Source organism: Megalops cyprinoides, chromosome 7, assembly GCF_013368585.1.
Source record: "Megalops cyprinoides isolate fMegCyp1 chromosome 7, fMegCyp1.pri, whole genome shotgun sequence".
NCBI lineage: Eukaryota > Metazoa > Chordata > Actinopteri > Elopiformes > Megalopidae > Megalops > Megalops cyprinoides.
The window spans coordinates 23,666,537-23,683,263 of record NC_050589.1 but is presented as its reverse complement, the minus strand read 5'-3'; the positions used below and the strand labels follow the sequence as shown (position 1 = coordinate 23,683,263).

The window sequence follows — 16,727 nt, the reverse complement described above, 5'->3', positions numbered from 1 at the left end:
AGTGCCCCAAGATTGGAACCTGCAACCTTCTGATTACAAGTGATGTTGTACAATTTTATTGTACAACATAATATACTGTCAAGATATTATACTGTCAGGACATAAGAAATCGACCCACTTCTGAAGGGAAGAAAGCAAAAAAATGCATTTATTTTCAACAGAAATAAGGAAGACATTGTTATTATTTAAATACTTTTATTACTGATGTCAAAACTGCAAGTCTGCATCTTGTCAGTTTATGAAAAAGCCATACACTTGCTGTGACAATCTGTAACAATAAATGATCTCAACAGGAAGCGATCCACACGCAAGACAAGGCAAAGCAAACAGTGTCTCCTGACGGGCATCAGCAATATGGGATGCCCTGGCATATGGATTCACAAATCTCCAGTCAGATTTTCCCGGGATCCTCCTTCAATGTGACTGTCCTGTTAAACACCGGCTAGGAGAAAAAATAAACATTGACAATGTTTCCCTATGTGCACAATACTAACAACATAAAATCCATGAAACATCTTGAGAAAACCATAAAAACTGAAGGCGAGGTTTAGTTGAGGTTGCCAGGGTATGAAGCAGAGGTTGCTGTTTTTGCATGTTTTCCCATTTTTCACCCAAGTTGTAATCACTAACTGTACATTTTTGGCTTGTCTCACTATGGCAAATTTTGCACTCACAGGGGAGCCCAGGGCGAGGCGACTGCAATTCTCAAATACATATGCATGCCAATGCGACCATTTTTCATTACAGAATTGCCACAGTGCACTAGTGAAGTCAGCACTGAATCTTCCGTGTAACAGGCAGGCAGCTGAGAAGTGGCCGGGTGCCAAGACAGTGTGAGGAAGGGACTCTGACTGACCTACCCACCTACACTTACAATTTCTAGTAGAATTTTAGGTTTTTGGTAGATTAATATAATAATATTATTTTTTCCTCCCATTTACTAAAAATGAATGGTATTCTACATGTATTCTATGGTCATTTATTCAATTTTATTGGTATAAAATTCCTTAATGGTCCCTTCATGCTTCGTACAAATTTATTTATTAGTTAGTTAGTTAGTTAGTTAACACTAATCTGAGGCTACTTCTACATAGCACATAATTTCCAAGCAGGAAAACGAGACACAAAGTATCCATAAAAGCCATGAATACTGTACATTTAAAAATGCACAGGGAGAGGGAGAGTGTGATCACTTTAATCCTACTGATCCAGCCACAGGAGTCAGTGGCCAGGTCTCACCTTCTCATCAGTGCTGTCGGGATCCACTGAGAAGTATCCGATTCTCTCAAACTGGAACTTGTCAAAAACCTTTGACCCAGTCACTGAACGATCCACCAAGGCACTGTCAATCACCTGCAAGGAATTCTGGAAGACAGAAAAAAAGCATTATAGTTTTTTTTTTACACCACTCAACTGATTTTCACTATATAATATGGTTTGTAGAAAATCTTTCATTCTTTTGTGTGAATTCAGTGTTCCTTTATGTTATGGGTAAAGACTATACCAATGCCAACTGGGCAGTACTGGGAGTCAGACAACACAGGATTGGGTGACACACAGTGCGTCACTGGCAGTCTCACCGGGTTGATGTCACTCAAGAAGCCTCCTGGGACCTCAGCTGTGTCCTCTGGATTTCTGTGTAGGAACCTGAGGGTAGAAAGATTAACAGAAATACAGTATATACCGACAGACAGCAAAAGAATTTAATGGATTTGTATGACTCTCTATCCACCTCAGTTTCCCTCAACGCCTCTCTTCCCTTCACTTACAGCCTTTCGTAGAGTCGAACTTCGCACTGCAGCGGCATGCTGACCCACTGGATGAAGGCCTTGGGTTTTTCTGCTACATCAGAGCTAGTGCAGCTGACCTCTAGCTCCACTACCTTCCCACTGGCATCCTGAGAGAGATGGAGAAGACACAGAAAGAAAGAGGATGACAGAAAACGGGTTTCATTGTGTGTCTGTTAAACACCTGGCTTGTCTTGGGGGTGATTAGTACAGATGCTGGGCTCACCTTGATGACCCTCTGCACAGAGATGACATATCCAGCGTGCCTCAGACCTACAGGCTGATCCGGAGTCAAGCGCTTGTATCCCTTCTCCATTACCTGCAGGAAGAGGTGAAGAGCATCCAGGATGTCACACTGACATATAATAAAGACTTTCAAACTGTCACTTAAACGCACAAACACATTTGCGTCATATTGGCAAGGTGCTGGCACGGACGAGTATCTTACCTCTCGGAAGTCACTTTGTTCAATGTAGATGGTCCGGGTGAATGGAATGATGTGGCTGCCCCGTTCCTCATTTGCTGGGAAGTCTGGGACGCAAACCTCCACCTGAGAGAAAAGGACAAAGAAGAGGGTGCTTTCAAACACTGTCTTACCTTCCATCTTATACAGTCCATCTCTTGCTACGTGGGTATATCAAACTGATCCGTATGCCCACATATTAGTCCACAATGTGGAGGTGGTGCATCTATATTGGAAGGGAGGCTGGAGGTGGTGTACCTGTGTTGTTTCAGGCATGTTGGTGATGGTCACTTTGAGCGGTTCCAGCACGGCCATGACACGAGGAGCACTTTCGTTCAACACATCCCTCACGCATGCCTCCAAAAGGTGTGGCTCAGTGGTCGTCTGGGCAACCGTCACCCCCACCTGGCAGAGTGGGGAGAGAACTCTCGATAACAGATCAACACCCCTCGTTCCTGGCTCTTTCCATCCTCAACATCCCCCTTTTTTAAACCTTATGGTCCATCCTCCCTTCGTACCCGAGCACAGAAGTTGTTGATGGCCTCAGAGGGGAACCCTCTTCTCCTCAGGGCAGTCAGTGTGAAGAGTCGCGGGTCGTCCCAATCCCTGCAGCACAGAGCAATACACCCCAAGTCAGAGCGGCTGCAACAGTTATGGAGTACGGTAGCAAAGTGGTGCGCAGTCTTCACCTGACAACGCCCGTCTCCACCAGCTTGATGATTTTCCGCTTGGAGACAACGGTGTAGGTGAGATTCAGACGACCATATTCCCACTGCACTGGGCAGTACACATCCAGGGCGTTACACAGCCAGAAGTACGAGGAGCGTCTGATGAGAGACACAGATTGGGGTTACCACAGTATGAGTGCATGCATACTCAGGGCTTAAAGCAACAAATTTTTCTGAGCCTGAAATGTTTTGTTGCTTTTTTTTCTTTTTTTTGGGGGGGGTCGAAATGGATACACGTACATTTAGCGTTGCCACAACAGCTTTAATTCAAAATCATTAAAAAAAATACATTAAAACAATTTTGTATTACCATGCTCAAATTAAAAATGAAACGTGCAACTTCAATAAAACTTGGTCGAGTAGCAAGACGCTGTGTTACAACTTTGTCCAAGTCATCATCATAGAATTGGACCAATATATTGAAAATTCTGTCCACGTTGGCGGTTTGTGGACTCGTTGACATTCCGTGAAAACATCTGTTTTGACAGCTTGTGTGCTAAACATTGCCTAATGTGACAGGCAAGGCCGTGAGTGGATAGGTAGCTGGCCTGTGTATTTGACACGCTAAGTTTGGAGAGTGCAGTTGTGCCCTGTGATGTTTTGCACAGATCAACCTAGCGCTGGCGCTATCCTGAAAGACAGTTCATGTTCCGCTATAAATGCGGACTTTGTGATTGCACACGCGGTCTTGGATGGATGAATCGGCAGCAGTTACAGTGGCCACAGCTCCCGGCAACATTGACATATAACGAAGGGCCCGAACAGCTGCTTTGTGTGACGGATCTGTATCATGCCGAGACACTACCTTTTGCCGCTTGTCCCATACTGCATTTTTTTCGAACACAAGGTGCAAAGCAGCTCCCGGGCTCGTTTAATTTGTGACAACATACGCCAAACGTTTGTCCGTCATTACCATTTTCATCTAATCAAGCCCATCGCCATTTTTCACCCCCCGTTCTATTGTGCTTGTGTCTGCGCCAACCTTCAGAGGTTTCGCTTCCAGCGTGGGGCCAGAGATCTTTAACCCATGCATACTGTAATCTTCTTTGATCCTCTCTTTTAAGTAACTCACACTGTGTACCATTCTGGTCCATGCAAGTGTTGCCACCAGAAAGACATACACATACAGCTGGCAGGGACTCACCTTGCTTGAAACTCCTTGGTGCACAGTGAGTGTGTGATGTGTTCGATTGAGTCACAAAGGCAGTGGGTGTAGTCATAGGTAGGGTAGATGCACCTAAAAGAAAATGGCGGGTTGAATTGGGAAAGACTGGCACAAACCTGGATTCAGCATTAGTCACACACTACAAAGATCTCTGTTCACAAGAAACTGCACAGTGTGGTGGTGCATGCATCTGATGATGTGTGTGTGTGTGTGTGTGTGTTTGTTGCGTTTTTTGCATTTCTTGATATGCACGACCAAGTGCTTCCTGTTCAGTGTTGGGGTATGTATTTGCTGAGGTTTGTGTTCTTGTGTTGTTCAGTACCATTCATCTCCTGTGCGATGGTGGGCTGTGTATTTAATGCGATACGCCACGGGGTCCATCTTCCCATCCTCCATGACCATCTTCATCCTGAGTGTGGCCTCCCCCTCAGCGAACATCCCTTTTTTCATCCTCTCAAACAGCAACAGGGACTCCTCCACAGGACGGTCCCGCCAGGGGGAAGGGGGTGGGTTGTGACCCTTGAGCTCCTCCCCACGCTGGTGGCAAACGTAGGCGTGGCCTCTGAGGCACAGACATTACACACAGATTGAGAGTGATTCTTCTGAAAGCATTAAGTGGATTTCGGTTTATTCAAACTGTTTTCTATATCAGTACTTTGACTTAACACAAAGAGGAAGAGACGCATTTGTTACACGCTCACCGTCTTCTCACAGGTATATATGATATCACTGCCCTGCCCCAGGCCCGGCGCTATGGAGGTGCCTAGGGATGCATTGCACCCCCAAACGGGCCTCAGGGCACCCCAGCTGTCTCCTTATATCCCGATGTCTACATAGTATTTATGACTTTTTGTGCACCCCCATGGATTGCAGCTGCACCCCTCTGTATTTTCCCCTGGCGCCGAGCCTGCTCTGCCCGCTATGCTACTTCTCAGTAGCCGTTTATACCGGCTCACCTCCGAATGAGTTCTATGGCCAAACTGTACAGCTTCTGGAAGTTGTCAGATGCATGGGTCACTGCGTACGGTTTGTAGCCTGACAGATAAACAGAAAACCGGTATCTCAGACCCCTCAAACATTTTCAACATAAAACACAGCCCAGCGGACCCACTGTTACAATAATGTTGTTGTAATGCAACAATGGTGCTATTCTAATTTACAGATAATGGCACTGAATGGCTGGACCCACCTAGCCATTCCACCATTTCTCGGATAGCCGTGAAGTACTTCTCCTCCTCCTTTTCTGGATTGGTGTCATCATAGCGCAGGAAACAGATCCCATTGTTGGCCTGCGTGGGTCAGGATAGGGTCATTACATCAATGACACTGTAGTAAGATCACTGTTAGCCAGGTCTGATGCTGGAGTTAGTAGTCTGGTGTACAGAACTGTCACTGATGTGCAAGTAGTTTGTGGTACCAAGCTGGAGTGCGAGTTCAGGGTCTTTGCTGGTACCTTAGCATATCCGAAATTGAAGTTGATGGCTTTGGCATGACCGATGTGCAGAATGCCATTGGGCTCTGGGGGAAACCGCGTCCGAACCTAGAGACACATTGGGACAGGACATACTATTAAGGACAAACCTGGCAGGTGCCCTTACCTCAACTTCTCTCCACAGTTATGAAGACAAGCCTGCCCCCAGCCCCCATTCCCACATTAATGTTACTGTGTTCTCACAGCAGTACAGCCATACCAGCTTCTTACCTGCCCTCCTGTGAGCTCCAGGTGTTCCTTCAGCAGTCTCATGGTGTTGGCTGTTACCACATATCCTTCTGTCTTGTAGTTCTCCCCTAGAGAGAGACAAACCCATCCACTTCACCTATCAGCCACAGAGAAACTGAGAATATGAAAACCTGAAGACTATTCAAGCAGCTACTGCTTTACTTTTTGAGTCACTCTAATGAAACAATCCTAACAGAACAGGGACAGAGTCAGATTTCTGTACTTTTTTTATCTCTCACACAATCTGAGGGTATAAACATACAAAATTTAGGCTTTGTGCTTCACTTTCACTGCAGCAAATTAATATGCATCAACAAAAAAACATACACGTAATTCATGATTTTCCCATAAATGTTGCTTTGCACCTAGTCAATACAGCCCTATAGATCTGACTCACCTGGTTTGTGGAACTTCAAGGACTCTCCTCTAAGCTGCTCCATCAGTGACTTGCCTTCCGATTTGACCGTCCCTACGCACAGACATACAGAAACATTATTACAAACACACAGAAAATTGGTGTCAGCCATTATTTTGACTGAGACCATTAAAATAAATAATTCAGGAGTGGATTACACAGTAGGATTATGATCACCATTTACAGCCATCTCCTCTTTCTTTTCATTTTCAGGGCCCTTCTGCTTGGGAACCTGAAACAGATAGTGTCGTAAATTCATTTCTCAATGCTGTGTTTACATGAATCAACTGACATCCAAATGAAAGCATGGAACAAAATGAACATGTACCCCAGTGGGTCTGAAGGCTATGAAATTTTCTAATTTTCTTTCAGTAAAAATTCTAGGTGTCCATCTAATACCAAAACATCACCCAGTATTTTGCTGTGTCAATTGATTCTGAATTCAAGCAGCATAAAATGAGTGCAACCCTAGCATAAATTAAGTAGTGTAACAAACATAACATCCCCTCTGACTGCACCCCATCCTGAATATATATACTAAATTCATATAAAGCTCCCAGAATGGTCCTGGCAGTAATGCAGTCAGTCACAATCATTCATGGATCAATATGCAGCAACAGTGTAATGTGTCGCTCTCCAGGGTCTTACTTTGGGCTTTTTCTCCAAGTCAGCTTCTGTCTTTGGCCCCAAAAGGTGGAGCACCTGATAAGCAGCAGAGAGAATTTTATTACGCACACGCAGAACCAGCACCACGCTGCTGTAATCTGAAAGGAGAACCTGTGCCCTGAGATAAAAAAAACACAAATATGCGCATCTACCACACTGACACACACACACCTGCATGTCCACCTCATTCTTGAGGATTTTGCCATCAGCCCACTTTAGCGCAGCTCGAGCTTCTCCTGAGAAAGAGCGAGACAGTAGAGGGGTGGAGAAGGGGTGCAATAAACAAAGGGAAATTCATTTCAGTCCGTGTGAAGAGGTACTCCATTTCAAAGATGATGTAATAACAGTGTATTTAGAAAGAAAAGCCAAGAAACACTACAGTGATTCATTCTCAATAGGCCAGTGCAGTAGCAGCTGAAAACCTCATCTTGTGGTACTACATTTCACACTGAACATACATCCAAGGACTATTAAGTGAATTAATACAACGCTCTCTCTCTGGAGTGAAGGTTGTTCAAATCAATTAAAAGACTTCAAAAGTAGCTGATACAGAGTGTAACAACCCAGTTAAACTGCTATGTCAAATCAACTCCATCAATACTCAGTGAAATGTGTCCTCACCCATCAGCAGTCCCATGTTGAAACGATATCTCTCCTCCAGTAGCTGATTTTTGTATTTCCTGATTGTCACCTCTACCTAAAACCACAAAGCCACAATCACTTATACAGCATGTAACCAATTTGTGCATCAGTCCTCTCTCTCATTACATGGCATTACTGGCATTTAGCAAATGCTCTTATCCAGAGCAACTGAGATTGGGTAACATGTAAAAAAAATGTAACCTTTTATACAGCTGGATATTTACTGAGGAAATTCTGGGGTAAGTACCTTGTCCAAGGGTACAACAGCAGTGCCCCAGAGAGAGGAACTGAACCGGCAACCTTTTGGTTGCAAGTCCTGCCCCTTACCGCTATGCCACACTGCGTCTATTACCATTGCACCACATACCCAACCAGTACCAATAAAATTCATGCATTTTAAACTAGCATCACAACAGTACACCATCTGCCCTTTCTCTTACCACATCCTCAATCTGCTCCGGAGTGATGACCACACCCACGCCACATGCCTGATCAAACTCCTGCTGATTAATAGGATCCTGAGGATGGCTCTTCACAAAATCCAGAGCAGCTGAGGAGAAGAAAGTAGACGGTACAAGTCAAATCTGGACCGGATCTAGTACATACACAACCATGGAGTGTACACACCTTTCTGAGTTTGCGTGTGTCTATGTCTATAGGATGGTATGCATATGTTATAAATGTTGGGGCTGTCAAGTTTTTTTCTATTATTTTTCCATACAATTTAATTTAAGTGGGTGTTCCACTGTGTATAATATATAGAATACCTATGCATAGTAAGTGGTGTGTATGTTTGTGTGTGGTATGCAAAACGCGTACCAGTGACCTGCAACTCTGTCGTGATTCTGCGGCGAGCTATCAGCTCTGCAAGGAAGGCCAAGCGCCGGGGATCCTTCAGTCGTGAGGCCATGCTATACAGAAGGCAACCGGTGGCCTTGTCAACACATGTGTCACCAAGAGCTCCCTGGGCCTAGAGGGGGACAATATGACATTCAGCTACTAAACAGCAATTGGTGCAACATGCGGGCAAATATGAGTACGCCTGCAGACTGCAATCACTGCGGACCCACATGATGCAGCCCTGAACAGAACAGCAGAAAAAATTACTGCAATAGACGAATTATCATTGTTCAATATTATAACCAAGATGCAACTGTTCAGTTAAGTGACGCTCAGTAACATGAGTCTTGACGAATTCCAACTATGCACAGTTCAAAGGGCGAGGGTATGGTGCCTTGCTACCTAATAACGAAAGTTATCAAACTTGTTTCCTACTTTCAAAGTTAACTAGCTAGTCCTTAACATTTTGTAGGTGACAACAAATGCACCAAAAATGATGGTGTCAGGCTAGCCCACGAAGTCATGGAATAAGTAAGTAAACTTATAGTACATAAACGTATATTACGTTTAATTGCCCCTTATCTTCTATTTCTATCTTAAAGGCGTAGCAGCCCAAGGCTTACTTCCGTCCGAGACACAAAGTAGCATCTAGCTAGGTGACTCCTATCCGAATCTTCCTGTTCCTCTAGCAATCTGAATTACTTTTACAGCTAATTATCTTAGTTTTTCATCTTACCACAGTAATCGCTTCCTTGAGCAACGAGCTGAGAGACTCATTTTTAAGAGTCTCTTTCGCTTTCTGCTCACTTAGCCCAATCGACGTGAAGACAGCCACCAAATCCGCCATCTTTACCCATACACACGCCGCTTCACTGCGTGGGATTGACTTTCCTTATTCCGCGGTATGATGAAAATTTACAGGCCAATCACCACCGAGGTCTTGACATCTACACCAATCACATATCCTGTTTAGAATATTTATTTCTTAATGTTACACGAAGTAACCAATAGAAACGCGTAGTGGGCGTTATTTTACGTTGCATCATGGTTGCATCAGGTTGTGGACAACTGGTTGTGGAAGGGATCCGGGAAAAGGAATGCACTATTGAGATGTCCTGCTGATTATTGTAACAGTATGTGATTTTATTACTATACCTAGCCAGGCGTGATTAAAATACCAGTATAGATAGCTATGTATGAGATACGGAGAAGCGGGAAGAGAAATAAAGCGTTCAATTAAGATCTGAAGTAATGGCTCCGATCCGCAGTTGTGCACGTGCTCGACTTTAGACAGACCCGGGGAAAGACATTCACGGCTAGTTGGAAAACCGCGATGACTATGCAGTGGCTACGTAGTTTACAAGCGACGTCCTCTTTCAATTTGCACATCGATGCATGATAACACTGTTCTGCATAAATAGAGAACGCGCAACATGTTTTGGATTGCTGTGGCCTTTGGATTTCAATATTAAATTATATTTCATATATTTCATTCATTCAGAATGGTTTACACAGCTCATTATTTTTATAAGTTATCTATTTAAACAGCTGGATTTACCGAATTAGGTCCCTAGTCCAAGACTTCAATTGCAGCCGTCTACCGATTAATCGAGCTGTTAACTTTAAAGAGCAGATTCCTTATTGGACAATATCTGCGCCGGGGCTAGTTCCATGAGAAAAATGTGTAAAATTTTGCAGTAGTGCTTTAGGTGGAGTTGAGGGCTGCTGATAGGAGAGATTTATGATTTCTCTGGACTTCACATTCCATCTGCATATCTAAACAGTGTTGTAAAGCTCCTCCTGAAATAACCTCTGCTGCAGTTGCTGTTAGCACATTGTGATTGTATGTGTGAGTCAGTGGAACCTGTTCAATTGATGAATTGTGTTACAGGCAGGTAGGAGTTGCTGTGGCGCGCTTCGCTGTTCCAGTGCTGCGACAGTACAGGATTATGTCCCAACATGCTTTGCTGTCCATGGGAGCCAAGTCATGGCGGTCCCTTGCCTGCTCCCGTTCAGAGCTGCGGCTGGATTTGACTCTGGGCTGTGGCCAGACCTTCAGGTAAATTTACTCCCCTTCCCTGGGAGTAACAGATTACTAACATCGTGGAGGGCAGAACTGCAGCCTTCTTTGAAGGTATCATCCACAACCTCCACAATTAATATACCTGTAGATCTCATTTAAACAAATGAGCAAGGTGACCTCACAGTTTGCTTTACACAAAAGGTAGTTAAGCCAGTGATGCCTTGACAAACAGAAGCCCGCAATCCCTCAGATATTTTCCAGTTGTTTGTTCCTGAGCAGGAAACCAGGCTATTCAGTGCCACTGTTTGATATTTTCATTATTTGCACTTGGTACGCTCTTATCCAGAGGGATGTCCATAGGTTACGATTTTTTGCATGTTACCCATTTATACAGCTGGATATTTACTCAGGCAATTCTGGGTGATGTACCTTGTCCAAGGGTACAACAGCAGTGCCCCAGCAGGGCATTGAACTGGCAGCCTTTTGGTTACGAGTCCTGCTCTTTACCACTACACTACACTACCACCCACTGTAGCTTTCCTTTCCTGTGTCTCTCTGGCATGCAGGTGGCGTGAGACGGGCGAAGGCCACTGGACAGGTGTGATGGCTGGTCGGGTGTGGACGCTGACACAGACAGACGACAGACTGTGGTATCACACCTACAGCACTCAGGGCAGTGAAGGAGAGGTGAATGGGAGGAAGAGAGCAGGAGTCAGGCCACATGGGAATGGGAAGAGGACAAAAGGAACGATCACAGTGAAGGAGGAAGAGACCAGTGAGGGCCAGGAACCAAAGGTCTTGAACTCTGAACAGGACACTAAGGAGGAACAGGCCCTGAAGGATTACTTCCAGTTGAACGTGAAGCTGGTGGACCTGTACAAGGAATGGGGCACTGCAGACCATCACTTCAAACGCATTGCCGAAACATTCATAGGTAGACACACACCTTAACAGGTTTACAGTTAAACACACAAATCTTGACACAACAAATACAATGACAGCACGCTCACAGGTTAACACACACGACACATGTATCGTTAAACATACACACCTCTCTTGAAATACATCTGGAAAGAACAAAACCTGATCAGTGACCTTAGTTAATTATAGTGGTATTTTCTCAGTGTGGTGCACAGTTTACTGTTTATTTTGATGGAGGATAGAATACATTCAGTTAGAATATGTGGAATGTATGTGTAAATTTATGTGCATTCATATCATTGTCTAAAGTGTGGTGCTGTGTTTCTGAATTCTGAATTGTTATATGTCTGTCTGTTACCTTTCGTGTGTGTCAGGCGTGCGGATGCTGCGTCAGGACCCCACCGAATGCCTCTTCTCCTTCATCTGCACCTCCAACAACCACATCTCGCGCATCCAGGGCATGGTGGAGAGGCTGTGCAATACCCTGGGGGCACCCCTGTGCCAGCTGGATGGCACCTCCTACCATGATTTCCCTACTCTGGAGTCCTTGGCTGGTACTGCACCTCAACAATCCATCTGTCTCCCTGCCTGCACCTCTGCCTGTGCAAAACAACTCATATCTGCGCTTGTAACTAAGCTCTGTTGTTTTGATAAAGGGAGTCAAAGCTGAAAATCAGACATCCCCTACCATATGTCTTCTCAGTTTCTTGTCGTTTACTGACTGTACCGTATGACTGTGTCATTGAATGATACCAACTGCAATAATAATTGACATAATTACTGAATGAAATTGGATCTATGGGATGATAATGAAGGCAATGGATGACAAACATAATGAAGATATGATAATGATAAACGCAGTGAGTGATATTAGTTATAATGGATGAACGATCAGTGTTAATGATGCACTCCTGTCCATTCCCTCCCTCTCTCTCTTCTTATGCGTGACAGACAGCAGTGTGGAGGCGTGTCTCAGGGATTTGGGTTTCGGATATCGTGCCCGTTTTCTGCAGCAGAGTGCCAGGCAGATCCTGGACACTCATGGTACAGACTGGCTGCAGAGACTGCGCAGCGCCCCCTACCTGGAAGCTCGGGATGCACTGCGCAGCTTGCCTGGGGTTGGACTCAAGGTACACGATCTGCTTTTCTTTTACAAAAGATTACACATCTGTATTTGCCCAGAGTCTATCCCTCTGCGTCAGCGTTCCCACTCCTGTGAATTCCTCTCTGCTGCCAGCAGTGAATTCCTCTCTATGTTCCCAACAGCAGTGAGGAATTTCGGTGCTTTCCTGGCTCGAGTGCCAGGTGCTGTTCGCTATGTGTACTAGCTGCCATGAGAGCAGAGTGTAAGTTTACAGTGTGACACTGATGTGTGTTCATTGCCTAGGTGGCAGACTGTGTGTGCCTGATGTCTCTGGACAAGGCGTGTGCGGTGCCTGTGGACACACACGTGTGGCAGATTGCTCGGAGGGACTACCGCTGTGGCGCAGGGACAGGCCAAAAGAGCCTGACTGACAGAGTCCATCGGGATATTGGTGAGGGCAATCCCGTCCAGCACTGATCGCTGTCTCCAGTGTCCATTAACAAGCTTGTATAGGGTGTCATATGGCACCACTTTGACCTTCAGAATCGTATGATTAATAATATATTTGTTCTACTGATTAGATAACAACACTAATTTTGGTGTCTCAACACAGGCGATTTCTTCAGACAGCTGTGGGGTCCCTACGCTGGATGGGCACACTCAGTGAGTAATGAGTTAAGATCTTGGACAATGATATTTAATGTTGGTATTACTGTGTGTATTAATAAAAATAGATTATTTTCTCCCTTCTCTCTTGATCCCTATTTCCCCCCTCATTCACTTTCTCATTGTCTTTCTCAGGTACTGTTTTGTTCTGACCTGAAGAAATTCCAGAAGTTGAAAGAAATAGCAATAAAAAAGGAGGAGGATGTTGAAATGAAGATCAGTGAAAAAACACTGAAGAAAAATGGAGACAGAGAAAGTGTGCGGAGAGTGAAGAGAGTAAAATGTGAGGATGCAGAGTAGACAAAAAAGTAAGAAAATTGTCAGAGGTGACATCTTCTGATTGTCTTTAACAAACAAAATACAAACGGAGAAAGTGGAGTCCAGGTAATTTAGTTTGAGAAAATGAAAAGTTTTATACAAATTCTTTTATACTGTTCTATTCTTTAGACTGGTGCTTTGTAAGATATGTAATATGTCACTTTGCTCTACTTTGGTTGAGAGGATTGTACTTCCATTGGTGTCATGTGGTTTTTCCTTGCCAGTGTAAGTCATACAACATCACCAGTAGTGAAAACAGTTGAGGAGACTGCAGAAGTGCAGCCCAGGAAACTAGATTGGTGGTCCATGTTTTGTCTATAAACTGATCTGAGGTGAACTATATGACTTTGGAAACACTGAGATATGGTTAGGCTCTGAGGATATTAACATTTATTCTCAAAGTATGCCTTGCCCACAGATATGCTGACCTAATCTAAATGGATCTGTTTGGATGAATCAAGATTTTTTTCTTGCAGAGAACAAGATCCTTTCGCACAAACAATGTAGTGGGGTGTGTGTAAAAAATAAATTGAAAGCCCAGTCCTGTGTTCACACAGCATGCCCTCTGAAGGACATGTGCACAATTTGTGTGACCTTTTAAGAAAACAAGGGTGTAGTTTGTAGTCAGATCTCAGGCTTACTAAAGGCATCATCAAGAATCTCTAGTGTTTATTAGAGAATGAAAAACCAACTGGCAGAACTAGCCTTAAAAATCGTCCGTACCTAAATATGGTATCTTTAAGACATTACATTCCATGGGGTCAATCATAGATACCCATTCGCGCATTCTGATAGATATGAAATTAACTGATACACTGTACATTTTTTTTACACTGTGGATTTTTTTACTGGGTGATTTGTAATACGGTTCTGTTCAAAGGTTGGGGTAGGGTGGGTAGGTTCTATGGATTCTTACCAAAAATCTTGTAACTGAGAATAAATCCTGTAATTTTTGTAATCAAAACAAGAACATAGATTTGTGTCTCTGACTCCCAAAACTAAACATTATAAAAACACAGTTGATTGTATTTTACATATGGGCAACAATTCCTCTAACCAGTGCACTGACTATGAACAAGTATGTAATATAATTAATGACTCATTTAGCTCTCCTGTCTTTTGCCACAGCAGAAAAAAACTGTAATGCCCATTATATTACATAACAGTTTCCTTATCTGACAGCCAGAGTGAGTTAGAATTCTGACTGTATTGCTCTTTCTACAATCAATTTACACTGCTGGATTTTTTTCCTGGGTAACTGAGGTGATATATCTTCCTGTAGAATACATCAGTAATGTAACACTAGTCCAGTACTCTGAACCCTGAGTGACTGTATAAATGCAGCTTCATGTACGTGATCATGGATGAGATTAGCCTGAATTAGGTACTGTATGCAGGGCAGTGTGGTGCCACTAGATGGCATTAGGCTGAGTGAAATACATAGCTGGTATTGCATGATTTACTGTGCAAATTCTCAAACTGTTTCTCCTTAGTTGTACATATTTTAATAAAAGCCACATTTATAAAAGGCCACTGTTGCTGACCTTAGGCTACAGAAGCATATTGCCTTTAATAATTTATAAGGTCTGGTTATATGCAAGTCTCAGGTTTGCCATCTGTTAGTATACATCTGTTTTAGGCTAGATTTTTCAGCCCAGTCTGTTGTTGGTTTAAATGTCTCAAATGTCTGTCTGCATATGTCTGTGTGTTTCAGATTTCATATTCCAATCTCGCTTTATTGTCCTCCAAAGAAGATTTATTTCCACTTCTGATCAGAGACAATGACCAACACATACTGACATCAGAGAGGCACATGAAATTTATATTTGTGGGTATGGTGCTCTACACTGGTGTGAGTGTACACACTTTTGTATTGTGTGGGTCTTCACATTTGCCCATATGTAACACGTGAGAATGTTCATGTGAGTGTATGTATTTTTGTCACCATCCCATCTGTCCTCTAGGCTGTGAACACAATGCTACTGTGGGAGTGTGCAACTGTGTGTTTGTGTTGTTTTGTGCCATTATATTCTGAATTTTCAATGTATGTGTGGTGGTCATCAACATACATGTGTATCGTGTGTGTCAGTGTGTGTACTCTGTGAAAATGGGTGCTCATCCTGTTAAAGGAAGTGACGTGTGTGTGTGTGTGTGTGTGTGTGTGTGTGTGTGTGTGTGTGTGTGCATACATTCATGCGAGCGTGTGCATGTGCTTGTGTGTGTACAGCCACATGTGCCCGTGCGTGAGTCAGCTCCAGGTTGGTTGAGTCAGACCTTGGACAGAACAAAGCTTGAGGGCAGAGAAATAAAGGCCGAGACTGCTTGAGTGTATCTCCGTACTGCACTGCCCCCACATACCGCCGCACACTGAGTACACACACATAAAAGGGAAAATCAAATACAGAACGTACAGCATTACATAACAGGGTTAAAATGGCAGAAGGCACTCAGCAGAGAAATGTTTACACAGTGTGTATTAGTAAAAGGTAAGTGCCCTAGAAAAAGCTTATTTCCCTTTAGAATTCCTTTGCAGAGCTGAAACCAAACCTTTCTGTTTATTTCATCCTCAGCCTCTGAGTAGTGTGAGTGGCCTCCAGGGGGCGATCTCACAATCTCCCCCAACACAAAGGGCACTTGTTGGAGCCAGATGTTCAGTGGCTCAGGCACTGTGTGTCTGAGAGTGTCTGTCTCCATGCTGAACCCTTGTTGTGTCTAATATAGCAAACCAAGGTTACATTGTGTTCCTCGATGTTGGGGGGGGGAGAGATACGGAAGTGGGTGAGTTAGCATCCATTGCAGAATGCCTGTGCCTCTCCCTGTCCCCTACTCACCCCTCACTCATCAACTCCCTCTCCCTCTTCTTCCCATCCATCCATTAATTTTTTCCTCATTACTTCTCTCTCTCAATCTCTCTCACTTGTTCCTCTTTCCTACTTTCTTCTGTGTTTTTAAATACAAAGCACGTCATAGTTATTGTTAGCAAGAATTTCAGTTAAATCAGCATCGTAGATGTGGAGACACCCCTCTGTCAGACATCTCTGTCAGACCGTCAACACAGGATTGTTTTAGTACTGATGGGTGTTTAAAAGCTTGTTCATCTGGACTCTAAATGCTGTTACTGTCACGTGAGTGACCTCCACCAATCCTAATGCCAATATGTTTATCATACAGGCACGTGATAATGCACATCAAAAAAGTACTGAATGCCAAAGGAAACTCAAGACTCTGTTTATGTATGTATATATATTTTGAAGTGTAGATGTTTCAGGCAGTGATGAATTGGGTTTGT

General features: G+C 43.8%; 2 protein-coding genes across 2 annotated transcripts; one reads left to right on the top strand and one right to left on the bottom strand.

Annotated features, from left to right (window-relative positions):
* Positions 1-263: 263 nt before the first annotated feature.
* Positions 264-9,291, bottom strand: qars1 (glutaminyl-tRNA synthetase 1). The gene is made up of 23 exons (XM_036533448.1): positions 9,163-9,291; positions 8,406-8,556; positions 8,027-8,136; positions 7,566-7,641; positions 7,116-7,180; positions 6,927-6,980; positions 6,456-6,510; positions 6,261-6,332; positions 5,846-5,931; positions 5,597-5,683; positions 5,333-5,432; positions 5,100-5,178; positions 4,466-4,705; positions 4,123-4,215; positions 2,940-3,077; positions 2,769-2,856; positions 2,509-2,655; positions 2,236-2,337; positions 2,014-2,106; positions 1,770-1,897; positions 1,581-1,647; positions 1,240-1,365; positions 264-442 (listed from the first exon to the last, which is right to left on the bottom strand). The coding sequence occupies exons 1-23, from the start codon at positions 9,271-9,273 to the stop codon at positions 392-394; spliced, it is 2,319 nt and encodes a 772-aa protein (XP_036389341.1). The 5' UTR covers positions 9,274-9,291; the 3' UTR covers positions 264-391.
* Positions 9,292-9,481: 190 nt separating this feature from the next.
* ogg1 (8-oxoguanine DNA glycosylase) lies at positions 9,482-14,948 on the top strand. The gene is made up of 8 exons (XM_036533460.1): positions 9,482-9,559; positions 10,318-10,485; positions 11,016-11,383; positions 11,745-11,924; positions 12,322-12,500; positions 12,758-12,905; positions 13,068-13,117; positions 13,256-14,948. The coding sequence occupies exons 2-8, from the start codon at positions 10,376-10,378 to the stop codon at positions 13,418-13,420; spliced, it is 1,200 nt and encodes a 399-aa protein (XP_036389353.1). The 5' UTR covers positions 9,482-9,559; positions 10,318-10,375; the 3' UTR covers positions 13,421-14,948.
* Positions 14,949-16,727: the final 1,779 nt, after the last annotated feature.

Coding starts and splice junctions, on each gene's coding strand:
- ogg1 (XM_036533460.1), top strand. CDS start 10,376: ATGTCCCAACATGCTTTGCTGTCCATGGGAGCCAAGTCATGGCGGTCC. Junction 11,925..12,321: donor TACTCTGGAGTCCTTGGCTG/GTACTGCACCTC, acceptor TATGCGTGACAG/ACAGCAGTGTGGAGGCGTGT. Junction 12,501..12,757: donor TGCCTGGGGTTGGACTCAAG/GTACACGATCTG, acceptor TTCATTGCCTAG/GTGGCAGACTGTGTGTGCCT.
- qars1 (XM_036533448.1), bottom strand. CDS start 9,273: ATGGCGGATTTGGTGGCTGTCTTCACGTCGATTGGGCTAAGTGAGCAG. Junction 5,433..5,596: donor TCAATTTCGGATATGCTAAG/GTACCAGCAAAG, acceptor TGACCCACGCAG/GCCAACAATGGGATCTGTTT. Junction 2,338..2,508: donor ACATGCCTGAAACAACACAG/GTACACCACCTC, acceptor CTTTTCTCTCAG/GTGGAGGTTTGCGTCCCAGA.